The 22,450-nt window shown below is 37.4% G+C and overlaps 2 protein-coding genes across 14 annotated transcripts in view; one reads left to right on the plus strand and one right to left on the minus strand.

The window, feature by feature from the left end:
• The window catches only part of APBA2 (amyloid beta precursor protein binding family A member 2), a 98,764-nt gene extending 83,960 nt beyond the window's left edge, over positions 1-14,804 (plus strand). For 5 of the 6 annotated variants that reach the window (XM_068696023.1, XM_068696027.1, XM_068696024.1 and 2 more), the window contains 5 exons: positions 2,276-2,455; positions 3,626-3,838; positions 4,821-4,940; positions 11,381-11,521; positions 12,882-14,804. In XM_068696023.1, coding sequence (XP_068552124.1) covers positions 2,276-2,455; positions 3,626-3,838; positions 4,821-4,940; positions 11,381-11,521; positions 12,882-12,953 — 726 coding nt within the window. In that variant the 3' untranslated portion in view covers positions 12,954-14,804. The remainder of the gene's footprint in view (positions 1-2,275; positions 2,456-3,625; positions 3,839-4,820; positions 4,941-11,380; positions 11,522-12,881) is intronic. The other variant, XM_068696028.1, reaches the window with a different exon arrangement.
• The window catches only part of ENTREP2 (endosomal transmembrane epsin interactor 2), a 136,232-nt gene continuing 127,503 nt past the window's right edge, over positions 13,722-22,450 (minus strand). For 7 of the 8 annotated variants that reach the window (XM_068696035.1, XM_068696036.1, XM_068696034.1 and 4 more), the window contains 3 exons: positions 19,244-19,321; positions 18,022-18,350; positions 13,722-15,945 (listed from right to left, as the gene is read on the minus strand). In XM_068696035.1, the coding sequence (XP_068552136.1) occupies positions 15,760-15,945; positions 18,022-18,350; positions 19,244-19,321 (593 nt within the window). In that variant the 3' untranslated portion in view covers positions 13,722-15,759. The remainder of the gene's footprint in view (positions 15,946-18,021; positions 18,351-19,243; positions 19,322-22,450) is intronic. The other variant, XM_068696032.1, reaches the window with a different exon arrangement.

The raw sequence follows: 22,450 nt of genomic DNA on the forward strand, positions 1-22,450 counted from the left end.
CAACATCTATGGAAAATAATACCCAGCTAGTAAAACAGAAGAGAGAAAATTTGTTGTGTTTCTAACTTGACAGTTGAAATACAGGTATGAGTAATAGGCAGAACTGTTTCTGACCACTGTTGTATAGGAACAGGTTTAAATACAATTTCTGTCATACCAGTAAAAAAAAAAAAAAAAAAAAAAAAAGATCCGGTTCTTTAGTTCAAGTGTAACTCCCAGGTTGCATAGTTTGTCAGTGAAAGCAATCATTTATCATTTTCTTTATTTTAAAGCATTTAAGCCTGTGAAGGAGAAAAGGCGTTGTCTGAAGGTTAGAGCACTAAACTGAGATGGTTTTCAGCCCTATTTCTGAGCTCTGCCACTGATTTGCTAGGATGACCTTTTCAAGCAACTTATTTATATTATCTCTAAACTGTACATAATGCTGACGGTTTTAAAAAAAACATATATAAGAACTTGGAGATACAGATGAAATTAAGATCTGAGAACTGGCTATTACAAGCAGGAACAGAATAGGACATCTAGGCAAGTTGGTTTTGAGAACGTAAAATGGAGAGAAAAGCAAAGGACAGGACAAACTACAGAGAAAGCACTACAGTAGCATTGGAGTTAGGAAACAGAAATCAGTAAGTACTGGTGATAAACTAAAAACGCAACGAGACAAGTGTTCTTGATGGCTTTGGTACTACTACAAACAGCTTGGTATTGATTAATTATTCTAGTTTGACAAGAGTTGAGATGTTGTTTTAAAATATGAAGAAATGGTATGTGATTGGCTAGGCTAATCATATCCCTGATTTTCTAAATATTTTTCCAGTCATGCGAATTGGTGCTTTTACATATTTAAGCACAACCAAAGTAAGAAAGCCACCTTTCAGTATCACAGAAAACACTGTGTATCTGATCGGTAGATTGTGAAAATACTTTTTACAATGCATTTACAATGCTGTCCAGAAAAAAAAAAGTGCATTCATAATGTGCTTAGGATGGACCTACTGTCTAAGAAATTGTGTTGCATTCCCAGAATAGTTTTATAGTTTTGATTACTAGTATTTTTAGGGAGTTATGTTGTAAGATGCAATTAACTCCTTTTCAGGTCTTTAGGAGTTACTCGTATTCCCTGATGACAAAAAACAGTTCCTGAAAACCAGAAATACACAAAACCCAGCTTGGCATTCTCCTGTGAGCTACAGTAGGCTCAGAGTAGGAAAAAAAAAAATCAGGTGAAAAAATAGATATCTATAAATTCTTTACTTACCTCTCTCTGTTTTTCTGTGTTCCAGTGCCATCTAGTGGAACAAGAAAGCAAATTTTATGACAGTTCAATAGTTCCTTATTTTAGTTGACTACTGCAGCATGGTGAATGTGCAAAGTAATGAGTTGCCATCAATTTCTGTCCATTTCTTTCTAATGCATATGTATATCTGACACATCTAATTACTGGTAACTACAATGTTAGATTGATTATACATACCGTATAGCCCACTGTAACGTTAAGTCATCTCACATTGCATACTGTCGTGAAGTGCATGCCCAGATAAACACTCCAAAAATCAATAAAGACACAGGGGATTTGAAGAGTTGTACTCAATGTGAGAAAGATATAGTTAACGTCTCTGGCTGTGGTCTTGAAATCACCCCTAACATTGCCCATCAAAAAGCGGTAATGGGAGTAGCTATCGGAGATGTCCAGTCTCTAAAGAAGGGCTATTACTGGTTTGCTGGCAATGTGAGACAGGTATCATGGAAGTAACAGGAGAGGAGATGCTTTTATTAAAACATTGTTTGCAGTCATATAAAACCAAGGTGGAGAAGCATCAGGGGACACTGCAACCAAAATCATTGGTGCATACATGTCTGTGAAAGCATGTGCACGCTTAGCAGCAGTTCTTATCACTCTTGCAAATACACGGTGGTCAGAAGCACAGCCTGTGACAGTCTCTTCTGTAAGCTCTTCCGTGTTGGTACAAAGCCAGTACTCTCCAGTGTTCGCTGGAACAAGTACATAAATAGCATATGGCTGCTTGCTACTGCAATGTACTGATGAAAGGAAATCAGCACGTTTTTTTAAATGGAGTTCGCATTTGATTTTGGATAAAAGGGATATTTTCTGTACAACTGACTATAAAATGACTTTATGTACATACTAACATAGCAAATATAGAGAGTATTTTATTTTGACTTTGTCTTCAAATCCAGTCTCTCTGTTTCTTATGGTTTCAGGTGTAAACTGTATCAGACCTTTCTCTCAGCTGTGTTTTGTTCTACATTATAGGCACAGCTGATAGCTCAGTCAATAGGTCAGGCTTTCAGCGTGGCTTACCAAGAATTTTTAAGAGCAAATGGAATTAACCCAGAGGATCTCAGTCAAAAAGAATACAGTGACATCATCAATACCCAAGAGATGTACAATGATGACCTCATACACTTCTCCAATTCAGAAAACTGCAAAGAGGTAAACTAGTTTGGAAATTTTCATTTTCAAATTGATCCATCTCTTTCAGAGGAAAGTAGTTCTCATAGAAATATCTTTTGAAATTTTAAGGATGGTTTGACATCTCAAGATGCATTGTTTCATCAATACTCTGCTACTAAAATCAGCTTTGTGAGCTTTTAGATTTTTTTTTCCCAGGTTCCTTCTGCTTCCTTTCATCCAACCAGTAATAAAGTACATTTACATCTGACATAAATAAGCTCTGCTTACACTAGTTGCAGTACACAGTGTAAGGCATTTTTATTTTTTAAAAAATGTGTTGATACAGAAAGAGAGATGGCAATCCATTTTCATGCCCTCTGTAAGTTATTTCTTGCTTAAAAGATACAAGAACCATGTGTCCAGGATGCTGAGGCACTGAGCAGGCTAATTTCTCTTCCCCTAGTAGAACACCAGCAAAAATGCCCCTTGAAATGGAGTTTCACACTTATAATGTGTGAAAAGGCAAGAATTTCTTTTAAGTACCCCTAAATTACCTAAGTGTAAGTCTTGACACATATGAAATAGCCATATATTTCACATTTCATACATAAGGCACTGTAATACTGAGCATTCTAAACCAGAACATGGTAGCTGCAGCTGTGCCCAGATTCTGCTGTTGTCTTACACTGCTACGGGGATTTGGCCCATGTTCCAAAGGCAGAGTGTTTCCATGCTGGGTCCTAAAGCAATTTTACTTTAAGATGAATTGCATTTTGCGTACTCCTTCAGTCAAAACTTTCCTAATGATACTCATTTTTTCTAACATTACAGATTCTCATACAGAATATGTTTCTTGGGAAGAGAGCATTTTTAATCCATACTTGCAGATAGAAAAGTTACGATTTGATGTGTACTTTAATATGACTGCAATCACTAGCTATCAATAAAGTGCATTCACGTAAACATATAAACATGACAAAATATTCCTCTTGTAGCAAACAAAGTAAAATTCAACTGGACAAATATTGGTTTAACTAAAAATCAGGACAAAAAATATATAACATTTCACAGTGATTCAATTATATTTTTGTTGTTGTTGTTTTTGTTTTTTAATTTTAAGTGTTAATCAGGAACAAATGAGATGCTGATGCTCAAATTTAGATGAATCAAAGCAAAAAGTTTTTTTTTTCCCTTCTCTTTTAATTGCAGCTCCAGCTAGAAAAACAGAAGGGAGAAATTCTTGGAGTAGTGATTGTGGAATCTGGATGGGGATCCATTCTACCCACTGTTATCCTGGCTAACATGATGAATGGAGGCCCTGCTGCCCGTTCAGGAAAACTAAGCATTGGAGACCAAATTATGTCTATTAATGGGACCAGTTTAGTTGGTCTACCTCTTGCAACATGCCAAGGGATTATAAAGGTACCCCAAACTTACAACTATATGTTGTGGACTGTAAGCCATTAGAGATGTGATATTCTAGCAAGCAACCCTGTAGATGTCCAACAGATGTGATTTTTCATATTGCTATGAAAAATAAGTAAACCGTGACTAATAAGTAAACCGTGACTAATAAGAAGTAGACTTAGAAAGAGAGATTTGGGGGTACTAATATACAGAAAATTAAGACTGGAAAATTTGGCTACAGCCCTGTTACTGGACCAGCAAAGGCCAGGTCTGAAATACCTTCCCAGCATAAGTTACTTAACTATCTTCAAAGTTTCAGGCTTCCCCACAGACTCCAAATTAAAATCTGAGGATTAAAATCAATCATAGAATGGCTTGGGTTGGAAGGAACCTTCACAATCATCTAGTTCCATCAACCCTGCCATGGGCAGGGATGTCACCCACTAGATCAGGTTGCCCAAGGCCTCGTCCAACCTGGTCTTGAAAAAAATGTTTACTATGCTTCTCTTGGGCTCCATGGAGATGAATTGATGGGAGGCTGAATGGGGAGCTGGTAGACTGCAGGACAGTTCAAGTGAGTGTGTGAAGATTCCCCAGACCCGATTGAATCTCAGAATGCATTATCTTTAATTGCTGAGGCTAAATCAAATATCTATTCAGACGCGTCAAGATCAGCAGCAGGACATTAATTAGCCAGAGTCTGGTAAAGGGCAGGCATTAGTCAATTTTAGTCATTCTTCAATTGAAAGATTTTATAGTAATTAAAGCTAAGGTTTTGATATGTTTTGTAGGGCCAAATAGCTTAGTAAATACAGTACGGTTAATGAAATAGAGACACGTATCTCAAAGTTAACAACAGGTTTCTATTAATTCTAGCTCTTGTTTCCCACATACATTCTGGGAACACTCTCGTTACACTCTTGTAATTAAGAAAACACTCATCAAAGAAAAAATTATGATCTCTTCCAGAAATACTAACTTTTGGGATATTTTACAGGGTCTCAAGAATCAGACGCAAGTCAAACTGAACATTGTCAGTTGTCCTCCTGTCACTACTGTCCTCATAAAACGGCCAGACTTAAAATACCAGCTGGGCTTCAGCGTACAGAATGGAATTGTAAGTTTCCGTGTTCACTGATTTTATTTTTCTGAGTAAGAAACACTGAAATACTAAAAAAAAAAAATAATCATTGCATGTATTTCTCTGTGCATTTTGAGAACTTACTCTTCCTGGTTAAAGTATAAGCTTGCAAACACTTGCTGGGCCTGCTGTAGTAGACCTTTATGTTACATCCATACATCAAGGAGATGTATATAGCATAAATATACAGGCATAAACCTGTTTGCTAACAAATTCTTCATTTGTTAGCTTCTGGAGGTTGGATATGTCAGTGTCTGCCAACTGTCTCTAGCAGCTACTGCCTTTACAGCCATTCATCTCTACCTGGAGCTTCTATACAGACCCTTAATATTTGTTATTTTATTCTGTGCTTTCATTTAATTATCTGGGAGTTCAGCTCATATTGATATACATCCACATTCTAAGACCTTAGTGTTTGTACTCTGATCCCTTAATTAATCAAAACCTTAGAATCAAGTGTTTGAGTAATATATTGGAAATGGATAACGCCAGAAAAACAAGTGCTGCTGTTCTTGAGGAATTCTCCTACATAACAGTTACAAAATTTGTAGTCCAGATAGCTTGGTGCAATACCTGGATCAGTTTGTACATGTGTAACTCTCTCATTAGCATGCCAGATTTGCAAGGAAAGCAGTCATGCAGAAATAGAGTTTTGCAATTATGACTTAGCTCTGATCCTATTACTTTTTTTTCTCCCTTGCTAAGACTTTAATTGTTCTTCTGGTATGCAGAATTTATTTGGATCACATGATGGTAGGCAGCATCCTAAAAAGCAAGCAAGGAAATGTAATTGTGACAAGCTAAAAAAGAGGATTGTGGCCTAGGTATCTCTTCTCTGCACGTGGCTGTTTCCCCATAACAGCAGCAAATAGCAGGATAAATGTGACAGATAACACTCACCTAGTGCAGCTCAGAAGCCTTCTCTCGTAGTTCTTCCTTCACAAGCCATTCTCTGGTACCTTTCCAAATCAGACTTCCAGGATACCACTAGCTCAGTAGCCACCTGGCCTTATTGAGAGCCGATATTAGCATTAAGGACTGCCTGTAGTGCAGGACCATCATCATCTCCTCTTCCTCCAGTCTACAAAAGAAAATAATCAGGCTACCTGCACAGAAAACCACATTACAAAGGACTGTGGGCTCTGGTTCCCTGTTCTGGCAAACCCATCCATTGAATTTGCCAGCTTTCTGTTTGCCACCCATGTAGGAGCAGCATGGATCTCTAAAGGCTATCTTTTATGTCTTGCTGCAGTTTGGGAAACAAGTGGCTCCTTACTGGATTCTCTTGAATTCTGTCTTGATTCTATCTTACTAGATAGCTGTGGTAGCTATCTCTAAGTAATTATTGTACCTGTTTTAATTGTTCCTACCTAAGATCATAAATCATGGTGTGGCCACAGCAGGGATTGGTATGAAGAACACTGCTACATGCCTTTGTCCAGCTGGAAGCACTCTGAAGTGATACCTCCCCCAGGCTAATATCCTTCAGAAGCACAGGCTTAAAGCATTTGTCATGTTTGGGATTAATGCTTTGACACTTGAGTAGACAGAAGTCTGTAAAAAAACAAAACAAACAAAAAAACTAAAATCGAAAGTGTGTGGTACTTCTGTCCTTTGCCTTTCCTTAATTCTATTTTTACTTATGTGTATGTTTAGTGGGTTACTGCTGGTAGTGCACTCAGTGTTAGCAAATCCCAAGTGTTGGGATAAAAAGGATGATTAGGATGGGATCTGGCTTTACAGGACATCACAAACAATGCTGAGAACCACATATAACGGTGTGAGAGGCAGATTTATTTCCTAACTGCTACCCTTTAGGAACCTAGTATATACAGCTGGTGCTATGATGCAAAGAGAAAACATATTTAAGGAACAATGAGCAATAACATTATGGTCTGTTTATCTGCTGTTTTGGGAGCACAGCATTACCAGGGGTTGGGGTCAGGGCTGCAAGAAACAATCAGGCCAAAGTGGATTGAAAGAAGCGTATTGCACATCCTCACGTGGGCAGAGGCAGTACCAGTCTGCGAGACAATCAAGTCATCTTGCCCCAGCTAATCATCTGCCATGTACCTGGAGTCTCTGTTTAGTTATTTCTGCTGCCCGTGGCCGTTTCATTTCCTGGTGTGTTCTCTCCAAGTACTGGGCATTTGTCACATTCACCACTGCAGATGGTCACAGTTCATCGTGGTTACATTAGCAACATTTAGGTGACATCCAATGTAGTTTTACCAAATTCAGCATAAAAATCCTTCACAGAAAACAAAGAAAGCCTTGTAATACATTTCATTTATGAAGAGTCTGTTTGAATATAAAAGCCAATGAACAAGAGAGATTAAACACCTTGTATTAGGCTACTATATAGACAAGATTTTGGTCCTTTAATTCCTTCCTCAGATACAATCTCCTGTACTTCACTTAACATTTTAAAATACGACTGCAAAGTATATCTCTTCAGTAGTTTGACACCAAACTTTTAAAAAGCAGTTTTCTAACTGCTGGCAATTGTTATAAATGTTGATGGGAAATAATATCCTTATTCTTTTTTGGCTCAGCATTAGCACAGTGAAGAAATAAATAGCTTGCCAGATAGGGTATAATTAAATGCCTCCTTTTGTTATGGTATTACCTCATTATGCATGCATCTGGTACTTATTTCTGTTCTTCTTCTGATAACAGTTCTGTGGTGGTTCCTTTTCACCCTGCCTATCTCATCTGTGCAGGGTGTACGGCTATTGTATTTGTGAATAGCCCATTTGAGCTGGGTTTTGTCTTCATAGGTTATCAGGAAGATGCAGAGACAGCAGAGCAGATGACTGCTTTGGTTTGTGTGTTCTGTATAGTCTAATTAATGCAAAGCCTGAAGTTGTGTTTCAGGGAGCGCTCGCGGAGCCGACTTTGGGAAGTTTTAGTTAGGGGACAACACAACTGCATAAACCACTGTTATGTTTGCAAAATTTCTCTTGCAGTAATAACACAGGTTTTCTACGTGGCTCTTGAAAGTTACTTCTTAGCTTCATTGCACATTTATAAAAGGAAATTGAAATTTCAAGTCTAAAGCATTAAGAAAAAAGTAAAGTATTGTGCATGTATATGAAACAAGCAGCAGAAATGTTTTATGATGGGGAGGTGAATGCAAGGCAATCTATCAGTCATCTTATGAGAATTATTAAACCAAATTTCCTTTAAAATTGGTTATTTAAATGCAAATTATCCTCTCATATCACATCATTTTCTTGTTTTCTGGATTATGAAAGATGTGTACCACCAGTTGTGTTTTTACTGCCAGTAATCTACCACATCTCAGTCAAGATCTGACTGCTCAAAACACTTCCTTCCATCCTTAACCCAACAAAATTCTATCTAAAAATACAGTAAAACCAGGTAAAATTTAACAGAACAGATAGTTAGCTTATTCTGTCTTCCTTGCCTTTGTTTACATTTGTTTAAACTGTCTGGGGAAAAAAAAGGGCTTAAATAGAGTAGCATAGGAGTGAGACAAGGAGAAACCTGTCTCACTCAGAATGAACAGTTAATTTGCCTTGTACTGATCTATACTTAAGGTTCTGATATAAAGCGGGCAGCTGCATTAAAACTGATTGAAGCTACTGAAGTTTCACAGGTGATTCACTGCAGCTTGTATAGAACACTGCAGAATATCTAACAGCTGAATGGATTCACCTAGTGTGGTTTACTTTTTTTTTTTTTTTTTTTTTTTTTTTTGCTTTCTGTTTACACAGTAAATAGAGCACAGGCTCTTGCTTACACAAGATCCAGATCAGTCATGCTTTATTTAATAATCACCTAGCTGATGCCAGAATTCAACAAGTGTAATAGCAAGCTAAACAATCCTGGCTAAGAAGAATCTCATCTACCACTCATACTTCGTGGTAATGCTCATCTTAAACTTGCCAGCCTAATCTGTCTCATCTCCAGGAGCTGGAGACAGAAGTCATAAGGCTGCTTTCAGTCAGTCACTTGCAAATACAGGAGTCACATGAGTCTGTGCTGTAAGTACAGTATATTTCTTTACATCTGCACTGTATCTAGCTTAACATGATCTGTGAAGCTAAGCAGAGCCACTTGTGATCTACATCTGTTTCTCTTTTTACCTCATTAAAATACTTAGCACTTACAAAAAGGAAGATCCTTCCCTGCAGAAGGATCACATTCTTGAATAAGGATAAGAGACCGCTTCCTATATCTGAGGCTGTTAAAAAGACTAAATTTACTGATAGTATTAAAAGGGCTTTGAGTGCAGCTGAACAAAAAGTACTCTAGATGGATTCACAAGCCATTATCTTTTCCTTTATGCCAGTGGGGTTAAAGGTAACATTTCCATTTGCTCTGAAAGCTTTTATTTCAACTGGTTGTATGGTCTCCGTATTTTATTTTATACTGTGAAAAGTGTATTTATAGCATTTCTTTTGGCACAGTCCGCTTTTGTCCTGTCAGATGACTGACTGTATTGTATGACAATCCCCAACATCAAGGAGCAAACTTTCACAGTGAGTTAGTTACAGTAGAAATTTTGTGTAAGGAGTCTGGTGAAGATCTACATAACACAGCTTGTCTTGTTACCTGTACGATTAAAAGGTAGACTGCCAGCAAAGCAATACACTGAAAATCAAGCTGTAGTTCTGTGAAGACTCCTGTCGGTTCCTCTAACCCTTACATTCCATCCAAAGAATGGTTTATGAACCACAGTAGGTAGAACTCAATCACATATTTTAGAGTAGGTGCTGGAAAAGAAGTCTTACTGCAGGATAAACTTTGTTTTCTGAAGGCTAAAGAAGATTGTGTGGTCTTGTTTATTTTTAATTCAAATATATATATATATATATATATTTTTTTTTTTCCTTCCCTGTATCAGACAGCATGACCTTTGACTAAGAAAGAATTTCATTTTTCCTAGCACTGTTAATTGTGAAGAGGAACTTAAAGGAAACTGCTGGTGTAATACAGGAAGATATTGCTCATCCGCAGACATAACGTGCTTATCCACATTGTTTTCACCTTCATTGTATTCTAGCTTGGCCATCTCCCCACATACTATGTTAGTTACAGAATTAGATTATAAACTCACTGGGACATGAGCCACATCTTATCATACTTATATTTAGCTTTGAGCAAACTATCAGATCTCAGCAAATAATAATTCTTGGCATATGATTATAACCAATGGCAGTTACTGCAGAAGCAGCCATCATTGCGTGATATTCCTCTAGCAGTCATTTTTTTCCTCCAAGAACAGGTTTTCCTCAGTAAACAAAACATAAATCTCAGCAGTGCTAAGCTCTGCTCAGAGGTTCAGACTATACATTATCTGCTGTATTTTGAAAGACTTAAGCTCATGCAGCACAATTCAGCAATAATTTCTATCCAATACACATCTGTCTTGTCTGTTGGAGGTCCTGTTGTAGGACAGAGGTTGCTGAGAAGAGAATTTTTTAATGAAGGTCTCCATGCTGCATTGAGCTTTCTTCCTTCTATACACCATGCATGCTGTAACCTCAGAAAATTTTAAATACCAGTGTCTGCTAGGACTATGCCTGATAAATGTAATTTTTGTAGAATTATTCCTCTATTGTAGTGGAACATAAAAGTCAAAACCTGTGGTTATTTTGCTACTGCTACCTCTGGCTGCCAGTTGAAAAAGCAGCCTGATCTGACTTATTCGTCCTAAGCTCTCTCTAGTCAGCAGCACTATAAAATGTGGAGAAAGAAAATCTGGAGAGCAGAGTTCCCTCTTCCAACCTGCAGAGGTACGGCAAACAAGCTGTCACGCTACACTATTCAATTAGCTTGCTGAGGACAGCCTGAAAAATAATTAGAATGTTAACACTTGAGACCCTGCTGTCAGCTCACTGCCGTTCAGTGCAGAATGTCTGTATGGCATCATCCTTTCCATCAGAGCAAATCAGTGTTTCTGCAGAATTAAGGATTATGGATTAAGCTTTATGTCATTTTTTTCCACATACATGAAAAATTTGCTGTTATAGATGAATTTTTCCTCTAGTAAGTAATTTCTTTACTTGCCATTATTCAGAAAGAACAATGTGTTAGTTTGCAGAAAGAGTCCAGATGGAAGAGCCAGAAATATTTAAATCACTTTCTTCTCCTATCCCAACACTATGTAAAAACTTAATTCTTCCCACAACTCCATTTGTGCATGGCCACATTACTGTACTAGGTAATCGCATGTTACCAAGTCATAAGAAAGAAATTAAAAATTGTAATTTCCAGAAATGTTGAAAAACAACAAACCATTAAAACCTAACAGTTCTGCTTACTACCTTCCAGTACTATCTTCTGGAGCCACCATGGTATCACCTCTCAGTACTATGCATTAAATCCTAGTAACTGCTGCATTCTGACATTTCTAAACTTTAATAACCTTGACTTTCTCTTGGCAGATTTGCAGCTTGATGCGAGGTGGAATAGCTGAGAGGGGAGGGGTAAGGGTAGGTCATCGTATTATTGAGATCAACGGACAAAGTGTTGTTGCAACTGCTCATGAGAAGATAGTACAAGCACTGTCTAATTCAGTGGGAGAGGTAAGGAAACTATTTAATACTTATCAAAGATTTAAAGCGGTTGAATTTTTCAGTTGGGAAGAAAAAGACAACATACTATGAATACCAACACCTCAGTAAAATGGAGTTGAGCACTAATAACAATTAACAAAACATTTTTGAACAATTATATATACGTTTAGTATGTTTTTACACCTGTTCTCCAAAGTTCATGGCATGATTCTGAACCTCAGCCTACTGTTTGAATTAAACCAGTCAGTTAAGGGAAGAGATCACTTAAGCACATCAGCTATGAAAATGTCTCTTAGCTAACAACTACAGCAACTGCCATAAAAATAAATTAATATTCAAAGACCTGAGATTAAAATTTATATGTGTTTTAATCCTTTCACTTCTATGGAGCATTTCCAACTTACCTTGGAAATAATTTAAGACATCTCTCTCCAGCACTTTTGGAGAAATCAGCGATGGATGAACAAGATCCTCTAGTTTATCAAAATCCCTACTGATTTTAGTGGTAGGATCATACACAACCCTGGCCAGATCTTCCTCTAGGCTCCTTTGCCATAAATCAGAGGTAACTTGTTTTCCTGTGGAAAATGATACTTGAAAAAGAATACAGAATACATGCATGTTGGCAGGAACAAAGCTGTATAGGTTTCAACAGAACCTACATGCCTTTGTGATACCTGTTTGTTGCACATTTCACTAAACATATGAGGACATCATGCAACTTGTTTTTTGCAGCATGAAGAAACCAAGGTATCAAGGCAGCATGTGTCTGGTGAGGGTCTATACCTACCTACAGCTGTTACTAAATTTCTGACACAACTCCCATTGCCTGATGTCCTATTAATCCCATTAGTCTGTAAGATCCCTCTGATGCTCATCACAATACTCTCTGCAAAAAGAACTTAAATATGCTAGCCATGAGAGAACCTGTGTCACCAAACCCTTAACTGACGTTTAAGTGTTGGGTGATAAAGATCAAGTTGTGTGTTCAAATGTTCATCAACAAGGAGAAAACATTACCCTCCCACAGGGGAGGAAAGTAGAAGAAAATCCAGGTTCAGTTAATATCAGAACAGCAGAACCAGTTTTCAACAAGGTTTGTGCTGCTTCATTAGAAATGGCAGTAATCAGAGTAGAGTATAACAGTGGACAGTTTAATTATCTTTTCAGCTGTGTAATGTTACTTCCTGGCAATTGTCATTGGAAAAAAAAATTCCAACAGAACAGCTCAGCGGAACCAGAGGACTTTTAACCAGAAACATTGGTAGCATTCACATCTCTAGGAACCAGTGGGAGAGACAGGTTGGGACTTACAAATTACTTTAATAAGTTAGCAATTCTGTTAATTTCTGTGTCAATCAATCAACAGATTCATATGAAGACTATGCCAGCTGCCATGTTCAGGCTTCTAACTGGGCAAGAGACACCCCTATACATCTAGCTTGTGACTCTCGCAGCAACATAAATAAATGATTCCATCAGAGCTGAAGCCCTCACAGCTGAAGAGAACTTTGTATTTTGTATGAACGAAAGGCTTTGAAGCTGAACCTGAGGACTCTGACACAAGGAACAGACAGGTGTCTGCCTTTTCTCCTTCCTTTTGATTTCTTTGGCAAAAAGTAATGAGAAGGATGGTCAAAGACAATAATCACCAACACAAAATCTTTGTAAAACATTTAAGTATTTTGCAACATCTTCTAAACTCTTTTCTCATAAAACTTAAAACATATTTATTTGTAACCTTTATGTGGAGTGATGTATGTATGTCTGTCCTGTTTGATAACATGGTGAATGTGAAAACTTGACGAATGAGACTGCAGAAAATGGCAAAGACAAGCAATTACACAAAGCTGCGGATGCCTCGCACTAAAAAAAATCCCAGTCCCATAAAGCGGTCCACTCCTGATGGCATGGTGTGATTTTAAAACTGGTGCCGAATAGATGGTATTTCAGTGGAAAGGAACGTGTGCAGTTAAAACTTTTAGATTCTAATGTAAAGAAAACCACTGTAGTACTTGGTATTGTTATGACAAGTGTAACCTGTTTGGCAAGGTGTGAACATAAATATGTAACAAGTGTTTCATATGCTAAATAAAGAATAATTGCCACAAGATAAAAATCAAAATATTTATTTAGATACATATTTATTTTTAATGCTTGTGATTTTTATGATTTAACAGAGTGATTTCATGGATAACTTATTGCACAGTTTTGTGTAATGTATGTGTTGGGCTGTTTTGTTTTTTTTTTTTTAACTTTTGCATATTACTTTTTTGTTTATATTAGCTCTAAACGGGAAAGCCATGCTTACCTGTTTTCTGTTTTTTATAAAGCATTCTTATTCCTGAGGCAATGTGTTTTGAATGTGAATTGTTTTGACAAATAACCTAGCACCATCAGCAGTATTAGATTGTGTGTAGATTAAAAAAAAAAAAAGTAGTAAAGTTGTATTCCTTATGACATAAATGTTAATTGGTGTAACTTTTTGTCTAGGTTTTTTTTTGGGGGGGGGAGGGGCAAAGCCTTGAAGAAAATACACTGTGACTTAAGAAGCCTTACCATGCAGTAACTAAAGAGCTTTAGATGACTGTACTTCAAGGAGTAGTGTGTTGCATGCAACTGACCTTAGGAAAGAATTAACCTATTATCACTAATAAATCTGAAATAATAAATAAAGCTTGCTTATTTTCTTTGTTGTGTAAGTTTACATAGTAAAAAAAAAACAAAAACAAAAACAACTAGAATATCATTTAATTCTTCAACTAAGTGCAGTTGCAAAGGTCACAGATTTTTTTTTTTTAAAGGGAATTCATCTCTTGAATTAAAAGTTCATGTATCGGTATTATCATCTTTAGAGTAGATGTTTTCAGATAGCATACCTGGTTGCCACTGGATGTCACTGTAACTTCACATCAGTACAGAATCATGCTATACTTAAAATACATTAAAATGGATTATTCTGTAAAACTTAAACTACCCATCTTCAGCTACATTCATTTGTGACCTTTTCACAGGATGTCTGCCCAGCTCAGAATGACACAAATGAACCCAGTATATGATTAAACCTCAAATGGAAACTGTAACACTACTGACAAGTACTGCTGCAAAAAAAACTAAACCCTGAAACGTCAACATGTGGTAGGTTCTTTATGAGAACCTTGTCTTTAAGGCCTTTTCCAATTTCCTCTGAGAGAGCCAGGATGAAGCTTGCACTGGAAGACATTGCTGGTAGACCTGTGTTTATGCTGGTAATCAAATTAGCATCAAGGATACTTTTTTTTTTTTTTTTTTTTTTTTTTTACAAAAAAAAAAGATAATTTTAAATTATTCAAAAATGCAGCAGAGCCACTAAGAAATGTTTTAGTAATACAATTATCCAAACTACTAATTGGAATAACAAATCCTTTTTTTAAAAAAAAAAGTTTATGGCTCTGCTAGATAAAAATTCACCTAGTTTCCTATCACTTGGCATTTGTAAGTTTATAAACTCTTTTTGGAAATGCAGAATTTCAGAGACTTCTTCCCTAATGCACCTTCTGGACACAATTCACAGAGTACTTAAAACATCAGTTTTCAATAGCACATACTACTCCAACTAAAACTCTGGAGCATTCAGAACAAAGTAAAAACAATTCACACTGCAACCTTTAGTATAATATAAAAAGGCAACATCTTGAGGGTGGGGCGGGATGGGCAGGGAGAGGGCAGAATAAGAATTTAAATACAGCAGATCAGTTAGCCTGGCATGAAAGACGCTGGAAAAATGAATTAGAAGCAGCACTGTATGTGCATATGAATCACCTTTACATTTCTATCCAAATCAGTTGTTGAAAAACCAAAGTCCAGAAATACTTTTTATTAAAACACTGATCATAGTTAAAACACTTTGAGGTACATTAAATAAATACAACTTTTAAGTTGTACAGCCAGTCTATGGTGGTTTTGAAATGGTTTTCAAGAAATGCTAGACGTCATCAACAGCATTTCTCTAAGTACAGTGGAATATATGCATTTCTGGTTGAGAAAACATTTGTTACGAGTTTACTAATAAATCAGTTAAAATTTTTCAAAATGCAGGGCTGAAATTTACATTCAGAAAATCAGGTGTTCTCTTCCTGCTGTTGGAAAAAAGTAGAATTCCAAAGGAAGATACTTTTTCCATTTTAAGCCATCCACTACTTGTATTTCTCCCAGTCCTGGTTTCTTCCTTAATTCTCTCTGCTGGACTCACATACCTGTGAATATTATCAAAGGATGGTTTCCCGGGAAACTCCAATTAAACTGTGAGGCCTGTCCCGCTCTAACCTGTGAGTGATATGGGACCTGTGTAAGAAGGCAACTGGAGAGCTCAGAGCACCACAACTCTGAAGATGAAGATCTTCTTGGAGCCGCTTTCTGGAGGTATTCGCACTCTGCTGGGAACTTGTAATAACCTGTTCATCAAAAGGGCAGAAATGGAAAAGGGAAAAAATGGGGGAAAACAGTGAAAATTTATTTCATTTAAAAGGTTCAGCTTCTGAATATTACATCCTTCAAGCTACCTAGTGATGGAACTCCCACAAAGGAGCTGTGCCTTCATGCAGCCACCCAGAGCCTAGCCCACTTGTGTTTTTACAGCTGCGCACAGCTGAGTACGGCCTACTGGCAAGCAAAGGCAGGCTTGAAAGACGTCAGGCCTCGCACCAGTACTGTAGTATCATATCAGCAAAGGGGAGAGCAGATATTTGTTTATATATGAATGAAAAGGACCAGTAGAAGAGGTGGCAGTTCTGCCTTATAAAAGATCCATGTAAGTTTGGAGCAAATTAGACAATTTCTTTAGGAGACAGAGATGTTTCACTAGCTTTGGTGAAGGTGGGAGACAACTAAAACCTTGCAAGCCTGATAAACAAGCATGTTGTTGTTAACAGAAGTATCAAACTGCTTCACAGATCTGAATTGCACAACCATTTCACCAAAACGCTGTAACTTCCTGAGTAGATTGCTGGGATAGCCTGGACTTGTACTGATAAATAACGTTTTCTGGCTGAAAATAGATCTTTACTAGAATTATTGCTTTATTGTGGAAAATTCTGTGTCCCCTTGGATCACAGAAACCTGAACAGGGTAAATATTGAGCCACGGGTTTCTAGTTTAATGAGTTACATAAACACTCAATTTCTTTCATACTGCTTTGTTTTGGGATAAACTGTTTTTTTTAGTTTAAATAAATTGTTTTCAGCTTTCTAACCTTGCAGATTTAATGACCTGCAAATCCGGTAAAGCAATAAAAATGTTAAAAGTTAAGTCCACACTGACTCTGTATTAAATATGTTATAATAGTACTGCTTGCATAATGACTTGACTGTAAGGTTAACTGATACAGTGATGCTGCTTTGTTCTACTTCATAGTTAGCAAAAGACAATCTTGCAACAAGCTTTTTTAAATGCTGTCCGTTTCCTGCTACATCAAACTATCTCACAATAAAAGTAAACATGCTGCAATTTAAGCATTACTATATTGTTTTAATACTTAGCAAATTTCCATCACTTAGGGATCATCAGACTAATGCCACAAATACTAACTCATAATGGAGAAACAGCCCCAAGCATGCATCCTTAATCATCTGTCCAGCTCTGGAAGGTCTACCATCAACCTGAACATGGTTAGCAAGTGCTAAGACCATTCTGCTTTTTGAATCTGACAGTGTAAAAGGAACTTCACTTTTATAGCTATCATTCTGGCAACAATACTAGCAAGAGGTGATTCATCACCTTCCTGCCTGGAAAAAAAATTAATGAAATCAATAGACATATTATTAAACATGCATTAGATTATAAGAGTTGCTACCACTACTAGTTTTTTTGTTGTTGTTGTTGTTGTTTTTTTAATATTTATATGATTCCTACCAAGCCTTGCATTTGTTTTATTCTCTCTCAAAAGCATGAAGTGTCAATTATTTTTCTTAAAAATAGCAAGGGTCACTGTCATTCTTCTTGTCAGGAGAAGTAAGGGTAACTGCGGTGTTCTATTTTGATAGATTGTGGCCCTGCTTGTTTATCTCCTCTTTTCTTTTCAGCTATTAGCTAATGCTGTACAAATACATCTGGCTTAAAAAAAAATAATAAAAAAGGACTCAACAGATCAACAGATCCAAGTCAGTTCTTGAATCCATGCTATCTCCATGTATCACCACAAATTTATGTAGGGAATACTACACCTCAGGTTTAAAAAGCCTTTGGAAATAAGAGATATCGCTGACTACCAATGTGTAAACTCAGTTCCCTACAGATCTCTTTTAGGATTTTACCAGTACTGGCTTCAGCTGAAGAATTTAAAATGCATTTATAATTGCCTCAGTGTAAAATGCATTACTGCTTGATAAATACAAATTATTTCCTACTAAAGCCATGTTACCACATGATATCATTTGTAATAATTCTCTGAACTATTCAAAACTATAAAAACATTTTCATAAGGCACATGTCTCGTCAAAGTTGAGCAAATCTTTAGAACACGAGTGACATACCTGGTCTATAATATTGGCACTGAAGATGGCTTCTTCCATGTGTCTTTCATCAGATTTTATTACTGATCGTATACTGTTCACTACATGACGTACTTCTGGAGGGAGATTACAGTTTGAATGTTCCAAAAATTTGGCAACTAAAATTTTGGTGTCTTTATATGCCTTAAGGTCCACTAAAGAGCGTGGTCGCTCTTTTGAGGCTGTTCGCAAAGCCTTTGGCTTTAAGTGGAAATCAATTTTCCTTGTATCCCTCTGTTTTCCAGTTGGTAGGAAACTGCTCAAAGAATGCTGACAAGCAGAGGCAGCCATATGAGAATCAGAAACAGGAACTAAAAGAAGGGGGGGGAAGAATATCTTTAAAGTAAATGTTTTACACAAACCAGAACAACAAATAAAAAACACAAAACAAAACACACACAACAAGGCAAGTCAAGTATCCTCACAAAAGGTTTTGTCATAAATTGTCTGTTTTCTCCAGAGATAATAAAAACGTCATCGAGGAAACCTTTTAACCAAAGGTCAAGGTACAATTCATTCTCGTGACCAAGAAGGGCTGTATTTAGGGAGAGTGTGGAGTGTGGGCATAATTAAAATGCTTCATAAATCAGGCATTTTTGTTACCTCTACTTTCAGCAATTTCAGTGAACGTTAATGGTAAGGGGAAACGCCAGCTACTCGGTGTTACGTATGTAACTTGGAATGTTTTAGCTTGTTTGGCTTTAAGGAAAAATTTCCCCTTGCTTCTAGTTAGGCCCCAAAAATGAGAAGTGGGGAATCACATATGAGAGATTGGTGAGAAATACAGAGAAAGCAAAAATGCTAAACTAAGAGTCTTCAATTGCAGCATTTGTGATTTGTGATCAAAGGCGGTGTCCAAAATAAGTAAATAAATACAGCAACATAACAGAATGAGAAAGGTCTGCCTCCACACCTGATGCTTGCATGTGTAGAGAATCTGTTTTTGCTCTTCACAGTACGCTGTGAGACAAAGAAACCCAATCCACTATACTTAGTACAAGAACCAGGAGTCTGGCAAGAGGTGGGCTCGGTGAACACGTGTAAGTACAGTTCTGTTGGAATTGTACATCACGCATCTGTGCTGTTACTGAGCAATTTTTACTCCAAACTTTCTTGATCATATTTCTCTATCAGAAGCTTATTTTAATTTTTAAACCAAAATAATGAAATCTACACAATCCTGCTTTAGAAAACAGATCCTCACCTGTTTCTAATGTTGCTGGAGACAATCCTGCATCTTGATGCCGTCTACATGCAGGAGGAGTCCAGGCACAATGATCACCTTGAACCAAAGACAGACAGACAGAAACAGCACAATCAAGGCCTGTTATCCTGTGCTGAAAGCAAGGAAAAATACATTTGGATCGTTTGGATCTTTTATCATCTCCTTTACAGAATGAATCTACTCAGCTGCAATACTACTTGCAAGATGTCCATTCACAAAGAGAAACTACTATATTCAGAAACGTCCTGGGTAGGTGACCACTATGGTTACTGGTGATCCAATTAATAACAAATGTTTGCAGAGCTACTGCAAACAGCTCTGGACGTAGCTGTCTTCTAATGACAGTGTTTCTGGGATGCCAGCACAAGCATCCATGATCACAAGATCACACTGTGCTGTAATTCACAGTGCACTCTTTTTGATCTCAAGCTTCTGACAGGCAAGATGGAATAAGCCCTTCCATTCTGCTGGGGGTGTTTGTGCCTGGTTTCAGAACTGAAAACTATTTTAAACTTCTTGGTAGATTAGTAGAGGTTTTCTTTCATATCTTTAGGGAAAGTTTGTAATGAAAATCATGAAATGAAGTCAAACAAACAAGATGCTGCACAGAAAAGTAAGCAAAGAGACAGCCACTGTCCTGTCTTGAATTTTCCTCATGGTGCTGACACACTGCAACACAGGAATCACAGCATGCTTAACGAGAGGAGACACTCGAGAAGTTCCATCTTCCCACCCTTTATTACCCTGCTTAACAAACCTGTGCCAGAGACAAAACTACAATACTGGACACTACTCTGAATTACATGGGGCACGGACACTACCATAATCACCCTGGAGTATCCCAGGACACTCAGCTGACAGAGCCACGTGGTGATAATCTCTGCATTTCGGCATAGATCAAGTTTACTGAAACAAAGATCAGTGCTCAAAGTTGATTCTGTCCTCCTTTGCTATTATAAACTTTATGGAGAAAAGCAGGAAAATGTGCAAACCTCTCATTTGTAAGGTTCCCCCCCCCCCCCCCCCCCAATCCTCCCTTTTTTTTAAGTGGTAACATTTTTTTATAGAGATTTTATGTGAATGCATGAGACTTAAATCGGGGAATTGGAGACTTAAAATCAGGGACTACACAGTGATTATAAAGACAGCTATTACACCAAACTTTTATCTAGTTTCTATACTAGAAATGACAGATACTTTAAAACAAATAAACTCACTTTCAGCATTAAATGATAAATGGGGGAATTACTGAGTCCATCCTGACAAGATGTGCTTGAAGCACGTGACTCGTGTTATCAGTCTAAAAGCCTACCCAGTTGTTACAACCCTATTGCACTCATGCAACAACCCTGTGCCAAATAATTTATGCTCCAAACTAGGTGTAGTGCAATCACAGTAACATTCAAGGCCAATTTGAAAAATAAAAAAAGCCCTACACAGTTAACTTTAAGGTTGCACTTCTAAATCTGTTACCATTGACTTCTGTGGGCAGGTTAATCAGCAGGTGAGTTATTTTTCTTAAAGCAAAAAGATGGGATCCTAGGGCAAAGCTAAATCCCACTTCCTGATCTGACCATTACATTTTCCCATTCGTGAAAATGCCTGAAGCTCCCCCAATCCTCAAATCCCCCAAATCTATAGCGTGTCTCTTACATGACTTATTAGTCTCAACGAGATGCAGTTAGACCAGCAGTCAGTCATGACAAACCTAGATCAAATGCTTCTTTAAGTGAGCTGAGTATAAAGAACTTCAGCTGTGTCACAGCTTAGGAAAAGTGTGCTTAAGGGCTGCTACAAGCAGCCTATACGCGTTAGCAGAATTGTGCCACTTCTGATTTCCAGATAAAGGTCATCAACAAGTAGAGCGAGGAAGGTGCGTGAAATGAAGTAGTGAAAACCTTCACAGAGTAAAATTCTGCAAATTTTAGTTTGCCAAAAACATAAATGAAAGAAACGTGCAGATCTAAACTCAAGTGCTTCTCTTGAACATTCGGTTTTAAAGAGTCTTCTGTACACAGCATACCAGAGAACTAGGCCAGCACAAAGATATTCCCTCGGAGTTACCCCATCTCATGCTCCCCCTCTGCCACGTGTGACCGGTATCTCTAGAACTATCTCTGCTTCATTATCCATTATTACAATCTTTGTTAAGACCAGTTAAATCTCAGTCATGTTTAACCCCTGTTCTCAAATAGGGAACTTGGAAATTAGTCAGAATAATTCCTATAGCGACAATAAATTAAATATGCCACTCCTCCAGAAAAGATGATGGATGTATTTAGGACATGTTAAGAATGACGGCAGAGCATCTGTTAGGGCAGATGTCCCAGCAGTCAGCTAGAGCACATAGATACGGCTGCCTACATTAATATCTCTGTCAAACACTACTCAGAGAGCATATGGAGCTCAATATGGAAAACTCACACAATGCAATCCAGAAGAGAAAGGGCTGTTCTTCTCATGTTTGGCACAGTGTAAAGGATTCAGAAATTCCTACTTACTGTCTGCACAGCAGCTTCATAGCACCTACATATCCTAACCGAGGAAATTTCATTAAAAAAGTGCAGACTTCTAGATTAAAGATTCACATTTCCTCGACAGCATGCCAGATTTCTAAAGGTAAAAGACATTCAATTACTGAACTAGGTATGAGGTCTCTGAAATTCATAGGAACAGAATAATGATGCCAAAAACATAATAGAACCAACACTTCATCTTCCTAAATGAAACCAGTCATTTCAGCATTTTGTCTACTTTTGTTCTGATGTAGTCATGATTTTTTCTCTAGAAGCCTTAGAAAGCCCAGTGAATGCATATGTATCAGCATCATCTGACAACTCCCAAAGCTTTCATCTTTATTTTCAAACCACTACTCCAAGTCACCCCTTTGAATCTCCCCAGTTTACATCCTTTTGTAAAACCCGTACTTTTCAAATGCTTCAGACAGATCTACATTCCTGCTGTTATTTGACCAAGCCACTCCCTTCTAAAGCAAACATTTATTTTCCACCAATAAGCTGATTTTTATGAAGATACAGGGTTCAGCTAACAACTCCTCTCTTCTTCCCAACTTGTCTAAAAGGAGATTCATAGCAGAAGATGCTTATCCTCAGCAGTCAAAAGCTTTCCTTTTCATTCATCAACTTGTCATGTGCCTCATCTTTCATTTATTTTTTCTTTAAAACT

Source organism: Anas acuta, chromosome 12 (assembly GCF_963932015.1).
Source record: "Anas acuta chromosome 12, bAnaAcu1.1, whole genome shotgun sequence".
Taxonomy (NCBI): Eukaryota; Metazoa; Chordata; class Aves; order Anseriformes; family Anatidae; genus Anas; species Anas acuta.